The 17,350-nt window shown below is 44.4% G+C and overlaps 1 protein-coding gene across 1 annotated transcript; it reads left to right on the forward strand.

Moving 5' to 3' along the window:
- Positions 1-1,075: 1,075 nt before the first annotated feature.
- Positions 1,076-17,174, forward strand: TNFRSF1A (TNF receptor superfamily member 1A). Its single transcript, XM_036394186.2, has 10 exons — positions 1,076-1,272; positions 9,925-10,126; positions 10,455-10,583; positions 10,890-11,036; positions 12,929-13,010; positions 13,320-13,387; positions 13,594-13,713; positions 14,046-14,080; positions 14,897-15,053; positions 15,619-17,174. The coding sequence occupies exons 1-10, from the start codon at positions 1,234-1,236 to the stop codon at positions 15,918-15,920; spliced, it is 1,281 nt and encodes a 426-aa protein (XP_036250079.1). The 5' UTR covers positions 1,076-1,233; the 3' UTR covers positions 15,921-17,174.
- The last annotated feature ends 176 nt before the right edge of the window (positions 17,175-17,350 follow it).

A 17,350-nucleotide genomic window follows, 5' to 3' on the forward strand; every position in this document is an offset into this window, starting at 1 on the left:
ATTGAAGGATGTGCCTCATCCACTCACATGCCAGCAAGTGCTAAACCTGAAACAGCCCATTAAAAACATTATTTCCTCCTTCACAGAATGCGTGCCAGAATTTTCCCTTTAGGGACTAATTTTGTATTGTCCTCATTTGAGGCTAGGAAAAGAACAGGAAAAAAATCTATTCCACCTCTATCCCTGGAGATGGCTGCAATCTGATAACAGGTTATTCTGCTATTTCCTTCCCTCCTGAGACTTGCAGCTGGGAAGTCACAGCTGTTCCAAGCCAAAGTGTGGCAAAGTGCCCTCCTTGTTTTCTCCTGTGCACGTGCTGTCCTTGGCTTCCACACGGCAGATAAGCAACTCCATTGTAGGATCAGTCTGTGGAGGTGTTTGGATTTCTCCGCAGTAATTCAGGCAGTCCATGGAGTGAATTGTACCCATTTGGTACTGAAATGGGCAAATTCTTCCAAAACAATGTTTAGTAACTTGATCTAATGTCTTTTACTGGAGTATAGAGACAATTCCAGAAAGCAAAGGGAAGTCTTAATGGACAACGAATGAAGGGGAGTTCTTTATCATTTAGCCACATATTCCTAGCTGTATTTTGTTTTTCAAACATGCTAAGAGTATATATTAAATGAAGCAGGGCTTACACAGAATGTCATGTTGGTTTTGCTTATATTTGCACTATCTGTACAGCCGGTTCATTGGAGCATGCAAGAGAACGTGTGTTTTAAATTAAAAACTACAGGATGGTCATATAACTCTAAAAATGCTGATCGTGGCTGCACAATGCCTTTCTTTAAAATTAAGGCAGTTAAGATGCAAAAAGTCTTTTACTTATAAGTACATGGTTAATTTTCACGTGGAAAGTACAGCTGAAGAGTGAAACACTCCTGCGTCAAGAACTTTGAGATTTCAGCAGACCTCCTCTGACTCCTTTCCCTTGTGTTTTCTAGCAGCTTTAGCCACTCGATGCCCCATCCGTTGCTTTTCTTCAGCTCGTCCATCGGGGTTTTTAAGGAATACTGCCGACGCCGGTCCTGGCCCGGCGGAGGGCGGGCGGGGCTCGCCGGGGCTCCGGGCCGCCTCCCGCTCGCCGCTCTCTTTCCTGCTGCCGCTGCCAGGAAGTTGGAGACGGGGTAGTCACCCTCCGCGCTGCTCCGGCCGCCGCTGGGTACGGCTGGGGCGCCTTTCTCTGCACGCAGGGGACCCTGCCTCGGGGATGTAGCGGCCCGCGGAGCCATGCGCGGCCCGGCGCTGCCCCGCTCCTCGCTGGGGACGGTAAGGCACGGCGGGGACTTCGCCGCTCCCGGCGGAGCGGGGCCGTGCGCCGGCGGGACACCGCCTCGCCCGGCGACACCTCCGGTCCCGGCGATCTGCAGCCCGCCGCGGGTCCGCTGAGCGGTGTCCGCCGTCGAGCTTTCGGGCCCGGGCTCTCTTCCACCCTCCCGGCCGCCGTCGGGCTCCCGATCGCTGCTGCTCTGCGCCCAGCCCGCTTTCTGCTCGCCCTCTCCGGGGCGCTGGGGCTCTCCTCTCGGCAGCCCCATGCCGGGGCGGGCGGCTGCGGGGGAGGGCTCGGCGAGTCTGCGGCAGGGCGAGGCGGGCGGTCGTCGTCGCAGGGGAGGCTGGTGCCGGCGCCGGAGCGGCAGGAGCGGCGATAGCGGGACGGGCAGCCCAGCCGCGCCATCCGCCGGCTGCCCGCGGGGCTGCCGGGCAGCGGCACCGCCGGGCTCGCCGCTCCCCTCCCTCCGCTCCCCTCCGGGCACCGAGTTCTCTGGCGCCGTTCCCGGGATTTATCCCTGACTCAGGGAGAAGGCGTCTGGGCTTACAGGAACGGCGGCGGATTCCCCGAAGCCCGCGGCGCGGCCGTTAACGCGCGGGGCGGTCCGGGCGGCGGGGCTCGCCGGGACACCGAGCGTCCGGCCGGCATCGGAGCCGCTCCGCTCCCTCCGCCGCCGTGCGGGGACCGGCGATGAGCCGTCCCCGCTTTGCTGCGCAGCCGGGCGCACACAAATGCCACTCTGCGGGCGTCTAAACAAAGATTAGAGGGTTGTAGCTACGCCCCAAACCACGGGATTTGTATAAGAGCAAGTTCAGCTCTGCCGGTAGATCTTCTTTAGCCTTCCCGGGCTTCGTGGGGCAAGACTTTTAAGCTGCCTGTTGTGATTTTGCGGGCGAAAAAGTTGTAAAAGATATCGGAGAATTTTATGAATAGCCTGATTGCCAGACGTGAATGGCTATCGAGTATCAGCAGATGTGTGCTAAAGCTGGGACAGTGGAGTGGTGTCACTCAGCATCATGACATGGCTATAAATTCTGCTGTAGAGGTTGCAGCGTCAAACTGTTTATCCTTAAATACCTGAGCATCCTAGTAATGCACACCTGCACTTGGCTGCACTGGACTTGTAATGTTGGCTTAGTTGTTAATTTGTGGTCAGAAAGTTGCAATGTGGGCAAAGTTACCTTCCAGAAGGGTTTGGATTTGGTCTTGGGGTTTTTTTTAATGCTTGAAAGGTTTGGAAACCTGGTAATAGACTTAAAGTTAGCAGTTGCAGGCCAACACACCTAAAACTGAGGAGAAGGAATACCTTGACTCTAGCTGTGCATCACTTACCATCTTGGGACCTAGGTAGGACACATACTTATGGACTTATGTTGACTTATGGACAGATTTCAAAGCAGATAGCAAACCTGAAAAGTGTATTTCTGGCTTATGAATAGAGGTGCGCACGTTTTGGTGCAAATCGGTACTATATGTGATATTATTCATTCGGCTGGCAAAAAAAGGAGAAAGATCTATTGGATTCCTCAAATTCATTATATTATCTTCAGTTAAATAAGACACTGGAGAAGTGTCCTTCAGTGGGATTTCTTTTTTACAGGTCTCATTCTCACTTTATTGCATGCCCATCCACTGTCATTTATGTTGTATATCATCCTGTTTGCCCTCATAGCCCTTCTTGGTCCCCTGATGCCTCCCTTCTACTCTTCTGATTCCTGTATGTTTCCTGTGATTCTTCAAAATTTCCTGTAGCCTGTTTCCATGCATTCACTCTTTCTGCCTGTCCTTAAATTAATTTTCAGGTGCTCTGTGTTTTCCCCATGCACTTCTAACTTTTATAGTGGACAAACTTGCATCCATCTTCACTGAGACCAGGGTATTTTCTGTCTCATTAAAAGAAAAATAATAATGGTAGTTTTATTTATTAAAGAAAATTCTGTTTTATGAAGAAAAAAGACAAAATAGCCATAAGGGTACTTCTGACACTGATTTATTTTAAAAGTAAAGGGAGAAACTGCCATTTTGAAGTTAGAAGCTACATTATATACAAATTGAAAACCAGGCCACCAAGGGTGCATTGTAAGAAAGAGCTGTTGGGCCACCAGCCTGTTTCCAGTAGTGACCAGTCACAGGTGTCTGCCAAGGGTTCTGGAGCAGGGCAAGTGTACAGCAATGAAAAATAAGAATACTTTCCTGGCTTCCAGGGGCCTGGGACTGTAGGAATTTCCAAGTTGAAATGGCGTCTTCATATTTTGCATCCCTTACTATGGCTTGTTTTTTTTTTTCCTTCTGCTATGGGTGTGGTGATCAATTTTGGAACCAGGACAGGTTTCTGGCAGAGCCAGCACTCTCTCATGGAGTCCCACACCTCTGCTACATGTTGGCTGTAAAAGTACCTCCCTGTATTTTGTTTTGAACCTCTCTGCTGCTTGTCTTATGTAATGCCTCTTAGTTCTTGTATTGGAGGAGACAGAGAACACTCATCCCAGTTCATCTTCTCTTTGGCATTCTGGCTTTGAGCCTGCTACAGTATCCTTGGCTCAGGTTTCTCTTTTATACACTGGTATATTTTATCATTCCCTTTGTGGCAGTCAGTCTGTACCAATGATGGTCCTTTTTACTTTCTTTTATATTATATCTGGGTTAATTTATATTCTTAAGATTGGGGACCAGAACTATAGTCAAGATTCAATCCTTTATATATTGTCATAACAACACTCTTGGTTTTGCTCTCACAGCCTTTCCTAATAATTCATAGCATTTGATTGCATTTCTGATTGTTTTCTCCAATAAGATTAATTGAACTTTTACTGCTTATTAATCTAATTTGAATTTCTATTTTTAAGACTAACTACTTATAGCCAAATGAAATGTTTATATTAGGGTCTGTGCTAGGTACACTTACATGGCAATTTTTGTTCTCACAGGTAACCAGTACCATCAGTCTGGATGCCTTTCCCTTTTCATTAAGTAATCAATTTTCTGCATTAGCAGTATTATTTGTGGTAAACCCAGTGTTGTCACTTTGCTCTTTCTTACCCATTTTCTTTAGTCAACGAGGCTTTGTTTGTATTTGGGGCAGATGCCTCGTGTTCTCTTCCATAATCCCTGGATAGCTGAGTGCTTCCTTTGCTAACACATATCCTTGTGTTATGTTCTTAGGAACCTGACAGTGGAAAGCACATCTCAAAGCAATGTCACTAGATTTTCCTATTAAACCAAACAGGAATCTGCCTTTTCCAATGAGTAGGACTTGGCATTTGACAATTACCTGACTTGGAAATTCACCTAGTGAGTCACTGACAAGGGGCATGAGCAGGTCTGTGGCACAGCGTGGGCAGGGGCCCAGGGCTCATGCCCAGCTGAAAATCATTTCAGGATGGAAAAGTAAGGATCCCCTGATCAGCCTTCCCCTGGCTCCTGCTCCATCAGTGCTCTGATGTGAGGCTGTACAGCAGCACAGTGGAACTCAGCCCTGAACACAGGCAGGCCAAGTGCTGGGGTGTTGAGGGTCAGTGAATGTGGCACTCTGACACAGTGTCCACCACAGAGTCCTTGGAGGGAAAGCTTCCAAAGAAATTTTCTTATGGTTGTTATCACCTACTGACTTCTCCATTATTTTCTTAATCTTTACTAATATGAAATAAAGCCCTCTAACTTTATACACTTTATGATGTTTTATGGTATGAAGTCCACAGTCTTTATAGATAATCACAGTTTTCTTTTGATTTTTAAGTTAAGATTTCTAAGGCCTTTCTTCATTGTATCAAAGCTATTACTAGTCTCCTGAATTTAGACAAGGCCTGAAATACAGCATTCTTTCATCTGATCTTCATAAAATGAGGATTATTTATAATAGTAGTTCTTGTAGCCTTCTTTTGTCCTTTCCAGTTTTTAGAGAGCAGTGACGAAAGCTTCCTGTAAATGTTGCTTTAATGCACATTTCTCAATGTGTAAAGCAGAAGTTCTGGTTTCCCTTTCATCTTTGTATAGCAAACTAAAATATGCAAAATATGCAAACCTCAAAGAGCTTTTGGAAATGGCTGAACCAGACAAAGAACATAAGAGTGAATCCTGTACTCTGATTTCTTTGGTAGCTCATTAGTCTGAGCAAGTACTGTTTTTTGCCCAAGCCTCCAAGCTGACTAATTTTTATGACTCATTAAAAAGGCTGACAGATGATTTATGATGATGATTAAAGATGATTTATGTGTAGAATACTTGTGCATGGGGTATGTATCATGCTGGATTCTTAAGCCAAGGTAACTTGCTGTTACAAAATATTTTGAGACACTCTAATGACTCATAATGCCTCTAATTTGCAGGTAATTGATAATTAATTAGTTTAAAAATGGAATTTGCAAACTAGAAGCCTTTTTTGGGAGAAGTGGTTGATTAAGTTATTACAATGGAATTTTCATGCAACTTGGTCCATGAGGATTAAGGATGACAAAATATATTTATATGAATAAAATACTGGTTTCATTGATGATGATAATGCTGAGACTAAAAGACTTAATTCATAATTATTTACAACACAGTACAGATAGTTATAACTAGTAGTATGGTGTACTGTTTTCTCAAGAAATATTGAAGCAACAGTATTAAAGATAGCAAAATGACCTGTGTGTCACTGTATACCTGCTCCCTCCAACCTTGTGCAAATTCTGGTGGTGGCAGTAATCTAAGAATATTTGAGTGTGAAAATTGTGGAAAAACTCCTAACTCCTGTCTCAGCTGTCAAAACGTTGCACAGAAGAGCTTTAGGGCTTGTGCTGTGTCTTTTTTCATTGTAGATGAAGTGCTGGGCAGTAAGTGCTGGTGTGAGGGCATGGGAAGGAACTAGGGTTGCCTTATGTGTGAGGAAACGTGCAGCTGTCATCCAGAGGGGTGGAATGTTTTCAGGAAGCAGCGTTCTGCCATATTTTGGTTATTCCTGCAGCAGTTTCATAAGTAAACCCCAGAGTTTCTGCTGACTCTGTTTTCCCTGGGTAGTCCCTGCTGACTGAAATGGCTGGGTAGGTATGAATCAGTGGTGTGCATCACACGTGGCTTGAATTACCACTTGGCTTAGGTAATACACATTATCTCTGGGAAGTTGCTTAGTGGCTACTGTTTTTTTTGATCCTGGCAAGTGGAGTGTGCTGTACATCTAACAATGGATATTCAGCTTATTTCACTTGCAGAAGACCTCTAAACTTTGCCTAGGCAAACTCCTATCAATGACTTGAGGCTTCAGAGCTAAATCTGGCTGGCAACTGATCGCCAGCAGTGTTTCTCAGGGCTCAATTCTAGTTCTGTTCAATATATTTATTCTAGATAAATTGGAGCATTGAGCAATGATTCTTGGAATGAAATTGAGCAAGTCCAAATGCTGGATCCTGAATATGGGGACAGAGTTAGTTCTGGGCACAAGTGCAACCTGTGACAGGAGTGTCTGCAGAGCGCCCTGCAGGGAGGGCCCTGGGGGTGCTGGGGGCAGCAGCAGCTCAGTGAGAGCCAGCAGGGCGTGCCCGGGCAGCCCAGAGGGCAGGAACCGTGTCCTGGGGGCATCAAACACAGAGCACAGCCGGGCAGAGGGGGGATCATCCATCACCCGCTGTGCTCAGCGCTGCTGCGGCCTCACCCGGAGTGCTGGGAGCAGTTGAGAGCCTCACAATTTAAGGATTTGAAGGTCCTTGAATGTGTCCAGAGGAGGGGAACTGCAAAAGAATTTTTTAAAATTAGGTTCTTTTCTCCATCAGACCGATTTGTTGGTACAAATCAGCTGTGTTACATGGTAGCTTAAACCAGGTGCCTCAAAAGAGGGATCCCCAACAAAGAAATTCCTGGGCAATATCATCCTTATGATCTAAACTCCCTATCTCTCAAGCAAGAATCTGGATAAAAAAGCAATACTATATGGGGTCTTCTTACTCTTCATTGGGTCACTCTTTCACTACCAAGTGGTTGCTGTGTGGTCATGTTCACATCCTCTTAGGTTGGTTTTGCTGAGGATTTTGATCAGTTCTGTAGTCCATCAGTTCTGTAATATGGTTGTTACAGTTCTTATACCACAGGTTGTGTGCCTTTCAACTGAAACAGAACTAACTGTGCTAGTTTCATGTATTACCTGAATTTGATGAAGTTGTTCATTGGTATAAATCAGTGTATTGCTGAATGGCTTGGGGAGCTGCTTATTAAGATGGTGGTGTTTTGGTGGTTTTTTTCCATCATGTGAATGATTTTGCTGGATGGCCGAGTCATTGGGGTGTGAGTCACTCCTGGCCTGTAAATTTCTGTTCCTCAAATTGTGTTCAGTAACATGTTAACTCTGCTTTGATGACACTTACAGACATGCTTTCACTTAATCTGAAAAATGAAAATCACTTCTGTTTTCTTTTGGCTTTGAAGGTGTATATGACCAATTTTCTCTGTATTTTTGGCTTAATCTTTGATGCTTTTATCTTCTTTCTATTGCTGATTTGTGTGACTTATGGAGTGACTGTTTACGTTCTTGTATCAGGGGATTAATCACTAGCTAGAGAATCAGAATGTTTTTATTGTTACTGTGTATCAGACCATCTGTGTGAAGGATCTTCTATCCATTTTCCTGCAAGCAATAAATCTTGTAATGTCAGCTGCTGAAACAATTTTTAGTTCCTCTGAGGAGTTGTTGGAGAGCTTACAATTATGCTGTGGTCAACTAATGAAGTCGGAAATGATATCTATTTAAATATGTGGTTCTCTTTTTTCCTGTTCACCATTTTAGCATCTGGTCTATTGAATGTGTCAGAGCTCTCCAAAAAACAATGTTTTAGTTTTGTCAGAGTTGCAAATCCCATCCTTCTTGAGGTTTTAAGTTGCTTTTAAGTATGTACCTTTGTCCCCCAAGGCTTTAATTCTGAAAGAGAAACAGAACAGTGTAGGGCTGTCAAAACCATTTCATTCTATGTATCTTTTGGTAAGCTTGCTACCACAAAATTGGTTTACTTCGCTTTTGCTCTAAGTGTCCTAGCTGAAAAAGCAAAAAAAAAAAAAAAAAGGCAAAAAAAAAAAAAAAAGAACTCTGAAGCTGTGCTTGTAATGCTGGGCATCTTTAAAAAAAAACTATTTCAAAAAAACAAGCTGGGAAAACATTACAATTGCAGGGAAGGTAGTATAGTAAAACTAGGTGTGAGATTATATTGGCAGGGCGATGTTCATTTACAAAAATTATTAGTTGATTTTCATCATTCACTTGATCTGATGCATAGAGTTCATTGGTACGTCTGTACCATACTCAGAAGCATCAACACATGGATGTGCAGTGTGGCCAGGATCACTTGTGTGCAAAGAGGATGACAAGGGATGCAGGTTGTCAAATTTTCATCAGACTGCTGGGCTTCTTCATGGTACTATAAAGTAGTTTTTGGACAAATCTTTCATACTCTTCAGGAGTCATTGGTTGGTATGGGATGGGTCTTTGCTGTAGAAACTTGCTGACTTCAGGTTTCATGAATCTTGGACCAAGTTTTGACCTGGTTTTGATTTGTTGGGATTTTTGAAACCTTTTTGTTGTTGTATGTTTTTTCTTTATCTGAATGTTTGAAATGCATGCTTGAGGTCTGTTTTTCTATTGGGCCAAGAAGCAGAGGCGTTGTGTTTGTGATACGCTGCAATCTCCTTACCATCCTTCTGGTACAGGATCTTTTGCTGATGAGTCATTTATGCTGTCCTCTTACCGTAGGGGAGGCCTTTTGGCCATTACATAAACAGTATATTTCTCAATTTCAGTGCTGGGAACCGTGTCCTGCAAACAGTGTCCAGGGAACAGCATCCTCATTATTGGTGCAGCTGTGCTTTTAACCCCTGGTTCATGTGTGTGTGGGTGTACAAAGTCACCCTCTCTTACAGTCATGTGGCAGTCATGCCAATCCTAATATTTCTGTTAAGATTGACATGATAACAGTAACTTTCAAGTGGAAAAACAGAAATCAAATCTTAACAGCATTAAAAAAAGAAGAAACTGCTCATTTTTGTGTCGAACTGTACGGGCTAATTGTTAACAGCTGCATTTTAAGAGGAAGAATGAACATTTGACACGGGGACAAATCAAAATCCTAACTTTCCCATGTTTCTAGGTCTGGCTTGCTCAGGAGGCATTTTGGAAGATTTCCTGTACTTAGTAGGCAGTGAAATCCTCTTTTGCTATGTTATTCCAAACTTCCCATCTTGTGTATTTATTCAGTGGAACTGCAAGTACTGGATGCATTCTTCTCTGTGGCACTGTTTCTACATGGACAGCTTTACTGCCTTCCTTAATAAAAATATTTCTTTGCTCTTGTGTAACTTTTATGCAAGCTGCAGCATTTTCAAGGCATTCCATGTATAAAATGTACATAATGAAAAATATTGGTTTTATATACAACCAGTTTATCATAGAGGCCATTGAATGGTATATTAATATCACAGATGGCAGGCATTGGTTTGTTGAGGTTTATTTTTGTAAATCATCTCCCCACAAATATTTGCCAGTGGAGTGTCCCGTTACCAGAATTAGCCAAGTAAACTGAACTCATGATATGATGTAATTCTAAGTGCTAAAATCAGAGGTGCAGTGTACAGGAGGATAGAATGTTTTCTCACCTTGTTTCTCTCCTCTCCCTCCCTCCCTCCCTCTCTATTTACAGGTTATTCTAATATTTGTCTGTGTGTTGACAAAGGAATCTGTAGAAATTACTCCAGTGCCATATAGAGTGCAAGTCCGTCGGGTAGCTTTGGATGGAAAAGACCCCTCTAACTCTTTGAGGAGAGAAAAGAAACAGATGCAATGTCAACTGGGACAATACCTACACCCCAAAAAGACCCACTGCTGCATGAGGTGTCATGCAGGTACACTAAATAAATACAGTAGTAGTGACTTTCACCTGGGAGGCATTTCCCAGTCCTGCACTCTCAAACTGTCTCTTTCCTACAGCTAATCAGCTCTCCCTTCAGTTGGTACCTATCCCTACCCAGATAAATTCTTATTTCTTTTATTTATTCTTATTCCTTTTCTCCTTTTATGGGCTGTCAGTGTCATTCACACTGGTGAGGGGAGGCATACTTGGTCCTTATGGCATCAACTCCAGGGTTTCTTTGAGGAACCAGTGACTCCTGTCCTCCCTAAGACAAAGCATTTGCCTTCCTGTCAGAGCTCTGTTAAGTGATTTTCTTGCAGGTACCTACAAGGCAAAAGACTGTGAAGGGCCTGACCAGGCAACTGTCTGTCTTCCATGTGCCAATGGCACATTCACAGCTGTTGATAACACCATGTCTAAATGCTTCCAGTGCAAACGCTGCCGTACAGGTGAGGCACTGGCAGATCTGCAGGATCTGAGGAAAATGGGGGTGGATGAGGGCTGGAGGGGATGGCAAGGTGAGCAAGGGAGCTTGGAAAAGTAAGCAGTTGAATGGGTAAGACAGTGTATGGGGATGGATTCGGGACAGCAGGAATAAGGTTTACCAAACTGGAACTGTCTGAGATATAGTTTGCAGGCCTTTCTGGCCTTTTTCTGTGAAAATTAGGGGATAACAATATCTATGATCATGACAGTGCTCTCAGTTGAAGGTGAAGGAAGAGGCTGGAGCAATAATTTCTCCTTTCTTTCCTCAGCACTCCAGCAGATAGTAGAGACCCCCTGCACCCCAAAGCAAGATACTGTATGTGGCTGTCAGAAGAATCAGTATCTGATTGATTCTGAGTCTGAATACTTCCAGTGTAGGAACTGCAGCTCATGTGCCGATGGGATTATTGCCAGCTGTGAGTATGGCATGGTTATGGCTCCAATGCAGATGTACTGTAGTAGAGTAGACTTTCTGATATGCGGCAGTGCCTTGCACTGAAAGGATTGTGGTTTTGGAACAACTCTGGGGTTTGTCTGCCCTCTTTCCCCAGAAAGACTGCTATTTTTTGCCTGCTCTGGCATCAATCACTGTTTCCTATCATAGCTGCTTTCTTTTGTCCTTGAACTGTTTCTTGGTTTTGGCTGTTGTGAGGAGCTACTTTCTACTTAATTTTGGTGCCTCTGCTTTGCCTGTCCTGAAGCAAGGTCTTTATGTTCTAGAACATAAAGTTCTTTCCCCTTGACTTCCTTGTTTGTTTTTCTCCTATGCTCACTGCATTTCCCCTACCAACTGCTGGAAGCACTTTGAGTACAATGGATGAAAATACCTCTGGCCTTGGTGCTCAGCTGAACTGCTTGTCCGAACTGAACTAATTGCTGAGCAACCACAGTCTTCTGTGCAGTGTTCTAAAGTAAAGAGCTGCTAGTAATGCTGAACTATACCCAGTGGAATTGGGCATTACCTTGGGATGATGCCAGTGTCTGGGAGAAGTACTTGTGCTAGCTGTCCCAAAGTCAGGAATCAGAGATCTTAACAAACACTGCTGTCTGTAGTCTAATTCTTTCCGTGTCACTTAAATGTCTTCTTTTGATGTGAGGACTGAGAAAGCACGAGTCACTATTGGATGCAACATGAACTGACTTTATTTCCTTGATTAGCTCTTTTATAAGGTTGCACAGGCAGATCTGACTGTGCAGCCAAACAAGACATCACACATCCGTGCCTATTCACATCCCGACTGGTCTTCCAAATCTGCACGTACATACATTCCTTAGGGGCTGTCTTCCAGCCCAAGGACACACATACCCTCTCAACATCTTATTCAGCTGCTCATGATCTGTACCAGATCTGTACCAAAGATACAATTATAATTAATTTAGTCATTGTTCTTTAATTATCCCACAGGCCCATGGTTCCAGTCCAGCCGCTCCCACGTCCTACCTTGTCTTAAAGCTATCCTGTCTTCTTTGCAAACTGTGCTGCTCATGATCCCTTTCCCATCTCTTACCCTGCCCAGTGTGAGGTTTGCTGTTTCACTGGTGAATGTGTTCCCTCTAGTGTTCAATCATCTTGTCACACTTTCCTTGCTTAAGCTTCTCCTCAAGGGTCGTGATTGCACACTGTCCTTGAGCAGCTTCCTTCCCTCTTGGCTGATGTAGAACTGTTTTATTCCCCTCCTCACTCATAACAGAATGCATGCTCCTTGTTCTAGTACATTTTCCCCTCCTCTCATGCTTTTTGATGTCCTTCCTTCACTGTTCTTGCCTGCTCCTCCCCACACCTGTTTTATTCAGGCTCTCTCCTGTGCCTCGCTTAGAAGTGATAGTTCTTTCATTTCTTACCCCTTCCACTCATGACATCAGAAGAATGCTTATGTGTCCCATGACTTGTAAGGATTTCTCCCTGCCCTGAACTGACTTCCTCACCAGTCCCAGCTGCTCAGGGACCACTTCTCCCTCATCTTGGCCTGACTAATGTGGTTTCCCCTTCCTGTCATGCTTGAACTTGGGTGACTTTTACTGCGTTTTGCGCATTATACTAATTCCAGCTGCTCTGTAATTATAGTCCCTTTCCTAGCCTCTACAGAGGTGCCCACCTTCAGGACAGTGGCACTCTTAGTTTTATTACTTTTATTGTCCTCCAACTCTGTTTTTATATGTAGATCAAATCCTTTATCTCTTCTTCAGTAGCAGTTTTCCAGGCTTTAAAAAAGGATAATCCCTCATCCATTTTGGAGTGGATTTTTTTCCCTTTGTTTTCTTCTCTGTCCATATTATGGCAACAGTTTCTCTTTTTTTTCCTCTACAGGTTCAAAGAACAAAGATGCAATTTGCAGGTGTAAGCCTCAATTCTTCCTGTCACGTAGTAATATTTGCAAGCCTTGCAACAGGTGAGCTTTTTTATTCTGTATGCCCCACCACTGAGTAGGAGGGACAGCAGGAGCACCACGGGGGGAGGAAATTCTTCTCATGACACTTTCTATCTAGGCATAACTTTACAGTATTCTAACTGCCTTTCTGAGGCAAGTAGGTCTTCACCCCCAGTCTCCTCCATGTGGGCATTAGCCCACTAAGAACCCAAAGTCACACTGCATTGCTCTGCTTTGCAGGCTCATCTTGACTTGTCTGTTAATTAGGATGGTTGGAAATGGCTAGAGTTTCATGGCACATGTGCTCACCTCTCTGATTTGCCCTTTCAGCTGCACTGGAGAAGACTGCTTGCTGTGTCCTAGCCCAGTCACTACCTCACCGATCTCATCTGGGCTGAGTGAGTGCTCAGGGGACTGAAGGGCAGTGGAATCTTTTCATTGTGGGGTGTTGTTTGCCTTTTGTAAAGGGTTATATTTTCCACTTTGTCAAACCCTTATACTTTTTCTCCCTACCATTTGCAAATCTCCACTTGCTGTTCTTCCTCTAGCACTTACCTCCTCTTTTCTTAGTCACTCATGCATTTGCTCTCTTCCTTTTGTCCAGATGGAAACCTTGTACTTGGCACCCTTGTTGCAATATTTGGAGTTATCTTTGTCCTCTGCATTGCACGTAAAGTAGGGAAGCTGGTCCAGAAACGTGAGACAGGGCCTTTCTACTCCTGTGGTGAGTACAGTGGCATGTGCAGTGATATTGACTGGGATAGACACCAATTTCTGTGTGCTTTTGTGTGTGAGGGACAAAGTGGAATCTCCTGACTCTGCTCTGCTGCAAGGCCAGAGTAGCATAAGAACTAAATAGCCAAGGCTGTTATTGCAGTTCTGCATCCAGGCCTGTAGCTATGACTGGATGTACACTTGAGCTTATTTCTGGGATGTTTATTTTGCTATAAAATATTTTTGAGGGCAGGATTGTGAGTAGCTGCTTTCCTGTTTTCTCTGGGACAAGAGGAAGTGAAAATAATTTCTACTTTCTTCTTTTTTTTCCTTTCTTTGAAGTTTTTCCACTGAGAACCAAGGAGCCAGTATCAGAGGTGAGCAAGATGATGGATATATATATTTAAATGTAGCTTACCTTCCACTTTCAATATGTTAGCCTGAGATCTGGAGTAATATTTTTCCCCATGGGCTGTTTTCAGGCCTTGTATTTGAAAGTGAGCTGAGTAATAGGGCTGTTTAACTCAGAAGTCTTTTCCTGTAGAGGGTGGAGCCAGTAACACTTTACTTCCCCTCTTCTAGAGGATACTTTTCAAACTTCTGGCTTTTTTTTTTTCTTTTTTTTTTTCTTTTTTCTTTTTTTTTTTTTTTTGTTTCCTGGGTGCATTTTGTTCAGATAGTTGATCCTTAATCCCCTTTTCTCTCTGTGTACCCCAAGCTTGGAGGATTTAATTAATTTTATTTCACTTCAGATCTTGACTCCACAAGCCTCTCAGTGCTGCTTCACAGTATTGTCTGAGGTCCAAGGTAACTCTGCAAATAAGAGTGCCCAGGCAGCAGCTGAGGTGGGGTTTCCACAGCCTTACAGAGGAGGCTGATGGGAAAGATGGCATGTGGAGCTTCTAGAATGGTGGTGATTTTGGGTACCAGCCTTACTTGATTTTGTAAATAAATACTTTTTCCTGGACTACTGTTTTATGGTGCCAAAAGAAAGTTAAACTCTTTGGGTTCTGCTGGAAAGAAATTTTTGGTGTCCTCTGCTGAAACAAGGCATGTAGGAAGGATTAAAATCTCAACACCCACTCCCCATCTATCTTGGATAAATTTTAGCATATAAAGCTAGCAGTTGCTTGCAGGAGACAGGTGTATTGTGCTGCTGTGGGTAATTCTGGGCTATGTAATGTGTCTTTCAGGTTGAGGAAAAAAATGAAATTTCCACCCTTTTTCCTGAGTCCCAGAAGGAAACAGAATTGCCAATAAATGCAACCCACCCATCTGACCCTCTGCCACAGAGTTCACATGAGTTTCCAGACTGTGTCAGACCTGCCAGGAAGACACAGCTTCCAGACAGTAAGTGAAACTCCTCCATCCTTCTCTCCTTCCCCAGTCAAATGGGCACCTAATTATGCAGATGCAGCTCGGAGTAATGTGGGAGAGACCTTACCCAGTGTATGTGACCTGGATGTGTACCCATGCGCGGCACAGTAGAAAGGCAGAAGCACGCCCAGAGCCTGTGAGTCGGTATATGCCAAATATCTGTGCAAGGCCTTTCTGTTGTCCCTTTCCCTACCAGCAAAATGGACTGCCGTATGTATTGACATGCTGTCAATATGGGCAGTGACCCAGAATAATTTTAATAATTCATTCTTTTTCAAGAATGTATGGCAGAAAGGCCCTAAGAAAAAGTGCTTGACTCTGCTCCATAGCCTTATACAAGAGCATATGGAAACATTCCCATTACATTTTGAGGGACAAGAGCAAGTCTAGAGTCTATGTGATTACTCTGGAGAACTGCAGAAGGCTTGAACAAGAGGAGGCAATGCATGATACCAAGGCAACCTCCAGCCCTGGGTTATTCCCATTCTCCTTGAGGTGACAGAATCCTGCTTCTCAGGGTTTCCCTCTGTGTCCACAGCCCCTGCTGTTCTGTACACGGTGGTGGACCATGTGCCGCCGTCGCGGTGGAAGGAGTTTGTGCGGCGCCTGGGGCTGAGCGACTGCGACCTGGAGCGGATTGAGCTGGAGCACCGGCGCCTGCGAGACGCCCAGTATGAAATGCTCCGGCTCTGGAGACTGCGCATGGGCCGTGCCGCCACCGTGGAGCACATCAGCTGCGTTCTCAACCAGATGGAGCTCAGTGGCTGCAGCGAAGCTGTTCAAGAAGCTTTGCTCAACCAGAACTCTCCTCAGCCTTGCAGCCTCCACAACCATCTTTAATCTATTTCTGCTTAGGCTGCCTTTGACCTTTAAGAGGGGATCATAGCTCTCTTTCTTTCCCCATATCTCCCCATCTTTGTAACTCTTGTCAGCTGGTTTTGTTGGAGACAGCAGCAGGTTATGCTGGAGGAGGGCTGAGGTTTGCTTCTTAACCACCACGTAGTCCAACCTTTAAGCCATGGCATACGTCTGCAACACCTCCTCTCCCAAGGAGGGGAGCACCTCATCAAGAAAGTGGTGTGTGGAGTCTGACCAAGATGCAAATAGGAGCTCTGAGTGACTTGATCATGGATCAGCTTCTATGGACAAGTTGTTGCTGAAACAGGTGCTCCACACATCGTGTGGTAGGTAGACTTGTAGGGTGCTTTGGTTAAGCTGAGTACTCACTCACTTCTTGCAGATCTATTTTTCTGCGAGATCAACCAGTTGAAGTGGCTCATATTGCAGCCTTTTGATTGCTAAATCTGACTCAAGAGGAAGTGGTAGGAGGATGTACCTATTTCTGGGAGCAGGAGAGGATTGCCCCCTCTCGGTGTCAACCAGTAGCAACTAGTTGGTATCGCTGTAGCAAAAGTCTCCTGGAGATTCAGAACTGGTCCTCTCTCTGTGAGAAACAGGAGGACATCATCCTTTCCACACCATGTCCCTCAGGTTCCAGAGGAGTAAGAATTCCAAGCCAGTGAGTCAGATAAGAGGGTTGGTGCTTTTTTTCTCAAGGTTTTTTTTTTTTTTTCTGTATCTAGAAATCATGTAAGTTAGCATTAACAAAACACCTGCCTGTGTGTTTGTCCAAGTGCAGGGTGGCAAGGAGTGTGTGCACCTGCCTGGGTGAGGTGGTACCTATGCATGAGCACCTCTGCACGTCTGTGCTTGCACACAGGCTGGTAGGCTTGTGTCTACCTGCTTATCTACATTGGATATGATTCCGTGAATCTAACTGCACATGGGACTGCGTACGTGTCTGTATAGATATTTTAGCAACTGTTGAATAACTGCACACTACTTCCTGGACTGTGATTGCTGCTTGGCTGTGAGGGCCATCCGGTACCATCTCCAGGCTCTCCCCATCACTTCTCACCAGAATTACCCTGGGAGAACCAGATGTAGAAAAAAAATCAACTACCCTGCACCAGGTGCAGGTTGTCCACATGTTTGTAACATGGGTTTTTTCAGTCTCTAATCCCTTGATCAGAGAGGAAACTTTCTATTGTAAATACACTAAATGTCTGAATTAAAGTGAATATTTATACCTCTGTTCTGGTTTTGCTCATATCAGCTCTTTTCTGTGACTGTGGCTGGGGGGAGACGAAGGGGAATAACTTCCAGAAGCATCAAGAGTAGATGGTTTGGTGGTCTTGTATATTTAAAAAAAAAACAAACCCAAGTTTTATGTACTTTGGTATGTAAAACTTAGCTGACCTCACATCACA

The sequence above is a fragment of the Molothrus ater genome, chromosome 2, assembly GCF_012460135.2.
Source record: "Molothrus ater isolate BHLD 08-10-18 breed brown headed cowbird chromosome 2, BPBGC_Mater_1.1, whole genome shotgun sequence".
Taxonomy (NCBI): Eukaryota; Metazoa; Chordata; class Aves; order Passeriformes; family Icteridae; genus Molothrus; species Molothrus ater.

Bases quoted from the DNA above. Each gene is read 5' to 3' on its own strand.
- TNFRSF1A (XM_036394186.2), top strand. From the start codon at position 1,234: ATGCGCGGCCCGGCGCTGCCCCGCTCCTCGCTGGGGACG. The intron at 1,273-9,924 runs GTAAGGCACGGC...CTCTATTTACAG, and splicing joins CCCGCTCCTCGCTGGGGACG to GTTATTCTAATATTTGTCTG. The intron at 10,127-10,454 runs GTACACTAAATA...ATTTTCTTGCAG, and splicing joins CTGCATGAGGTGTCATGCAG to GTACCTACAAGGCAAAAGAC.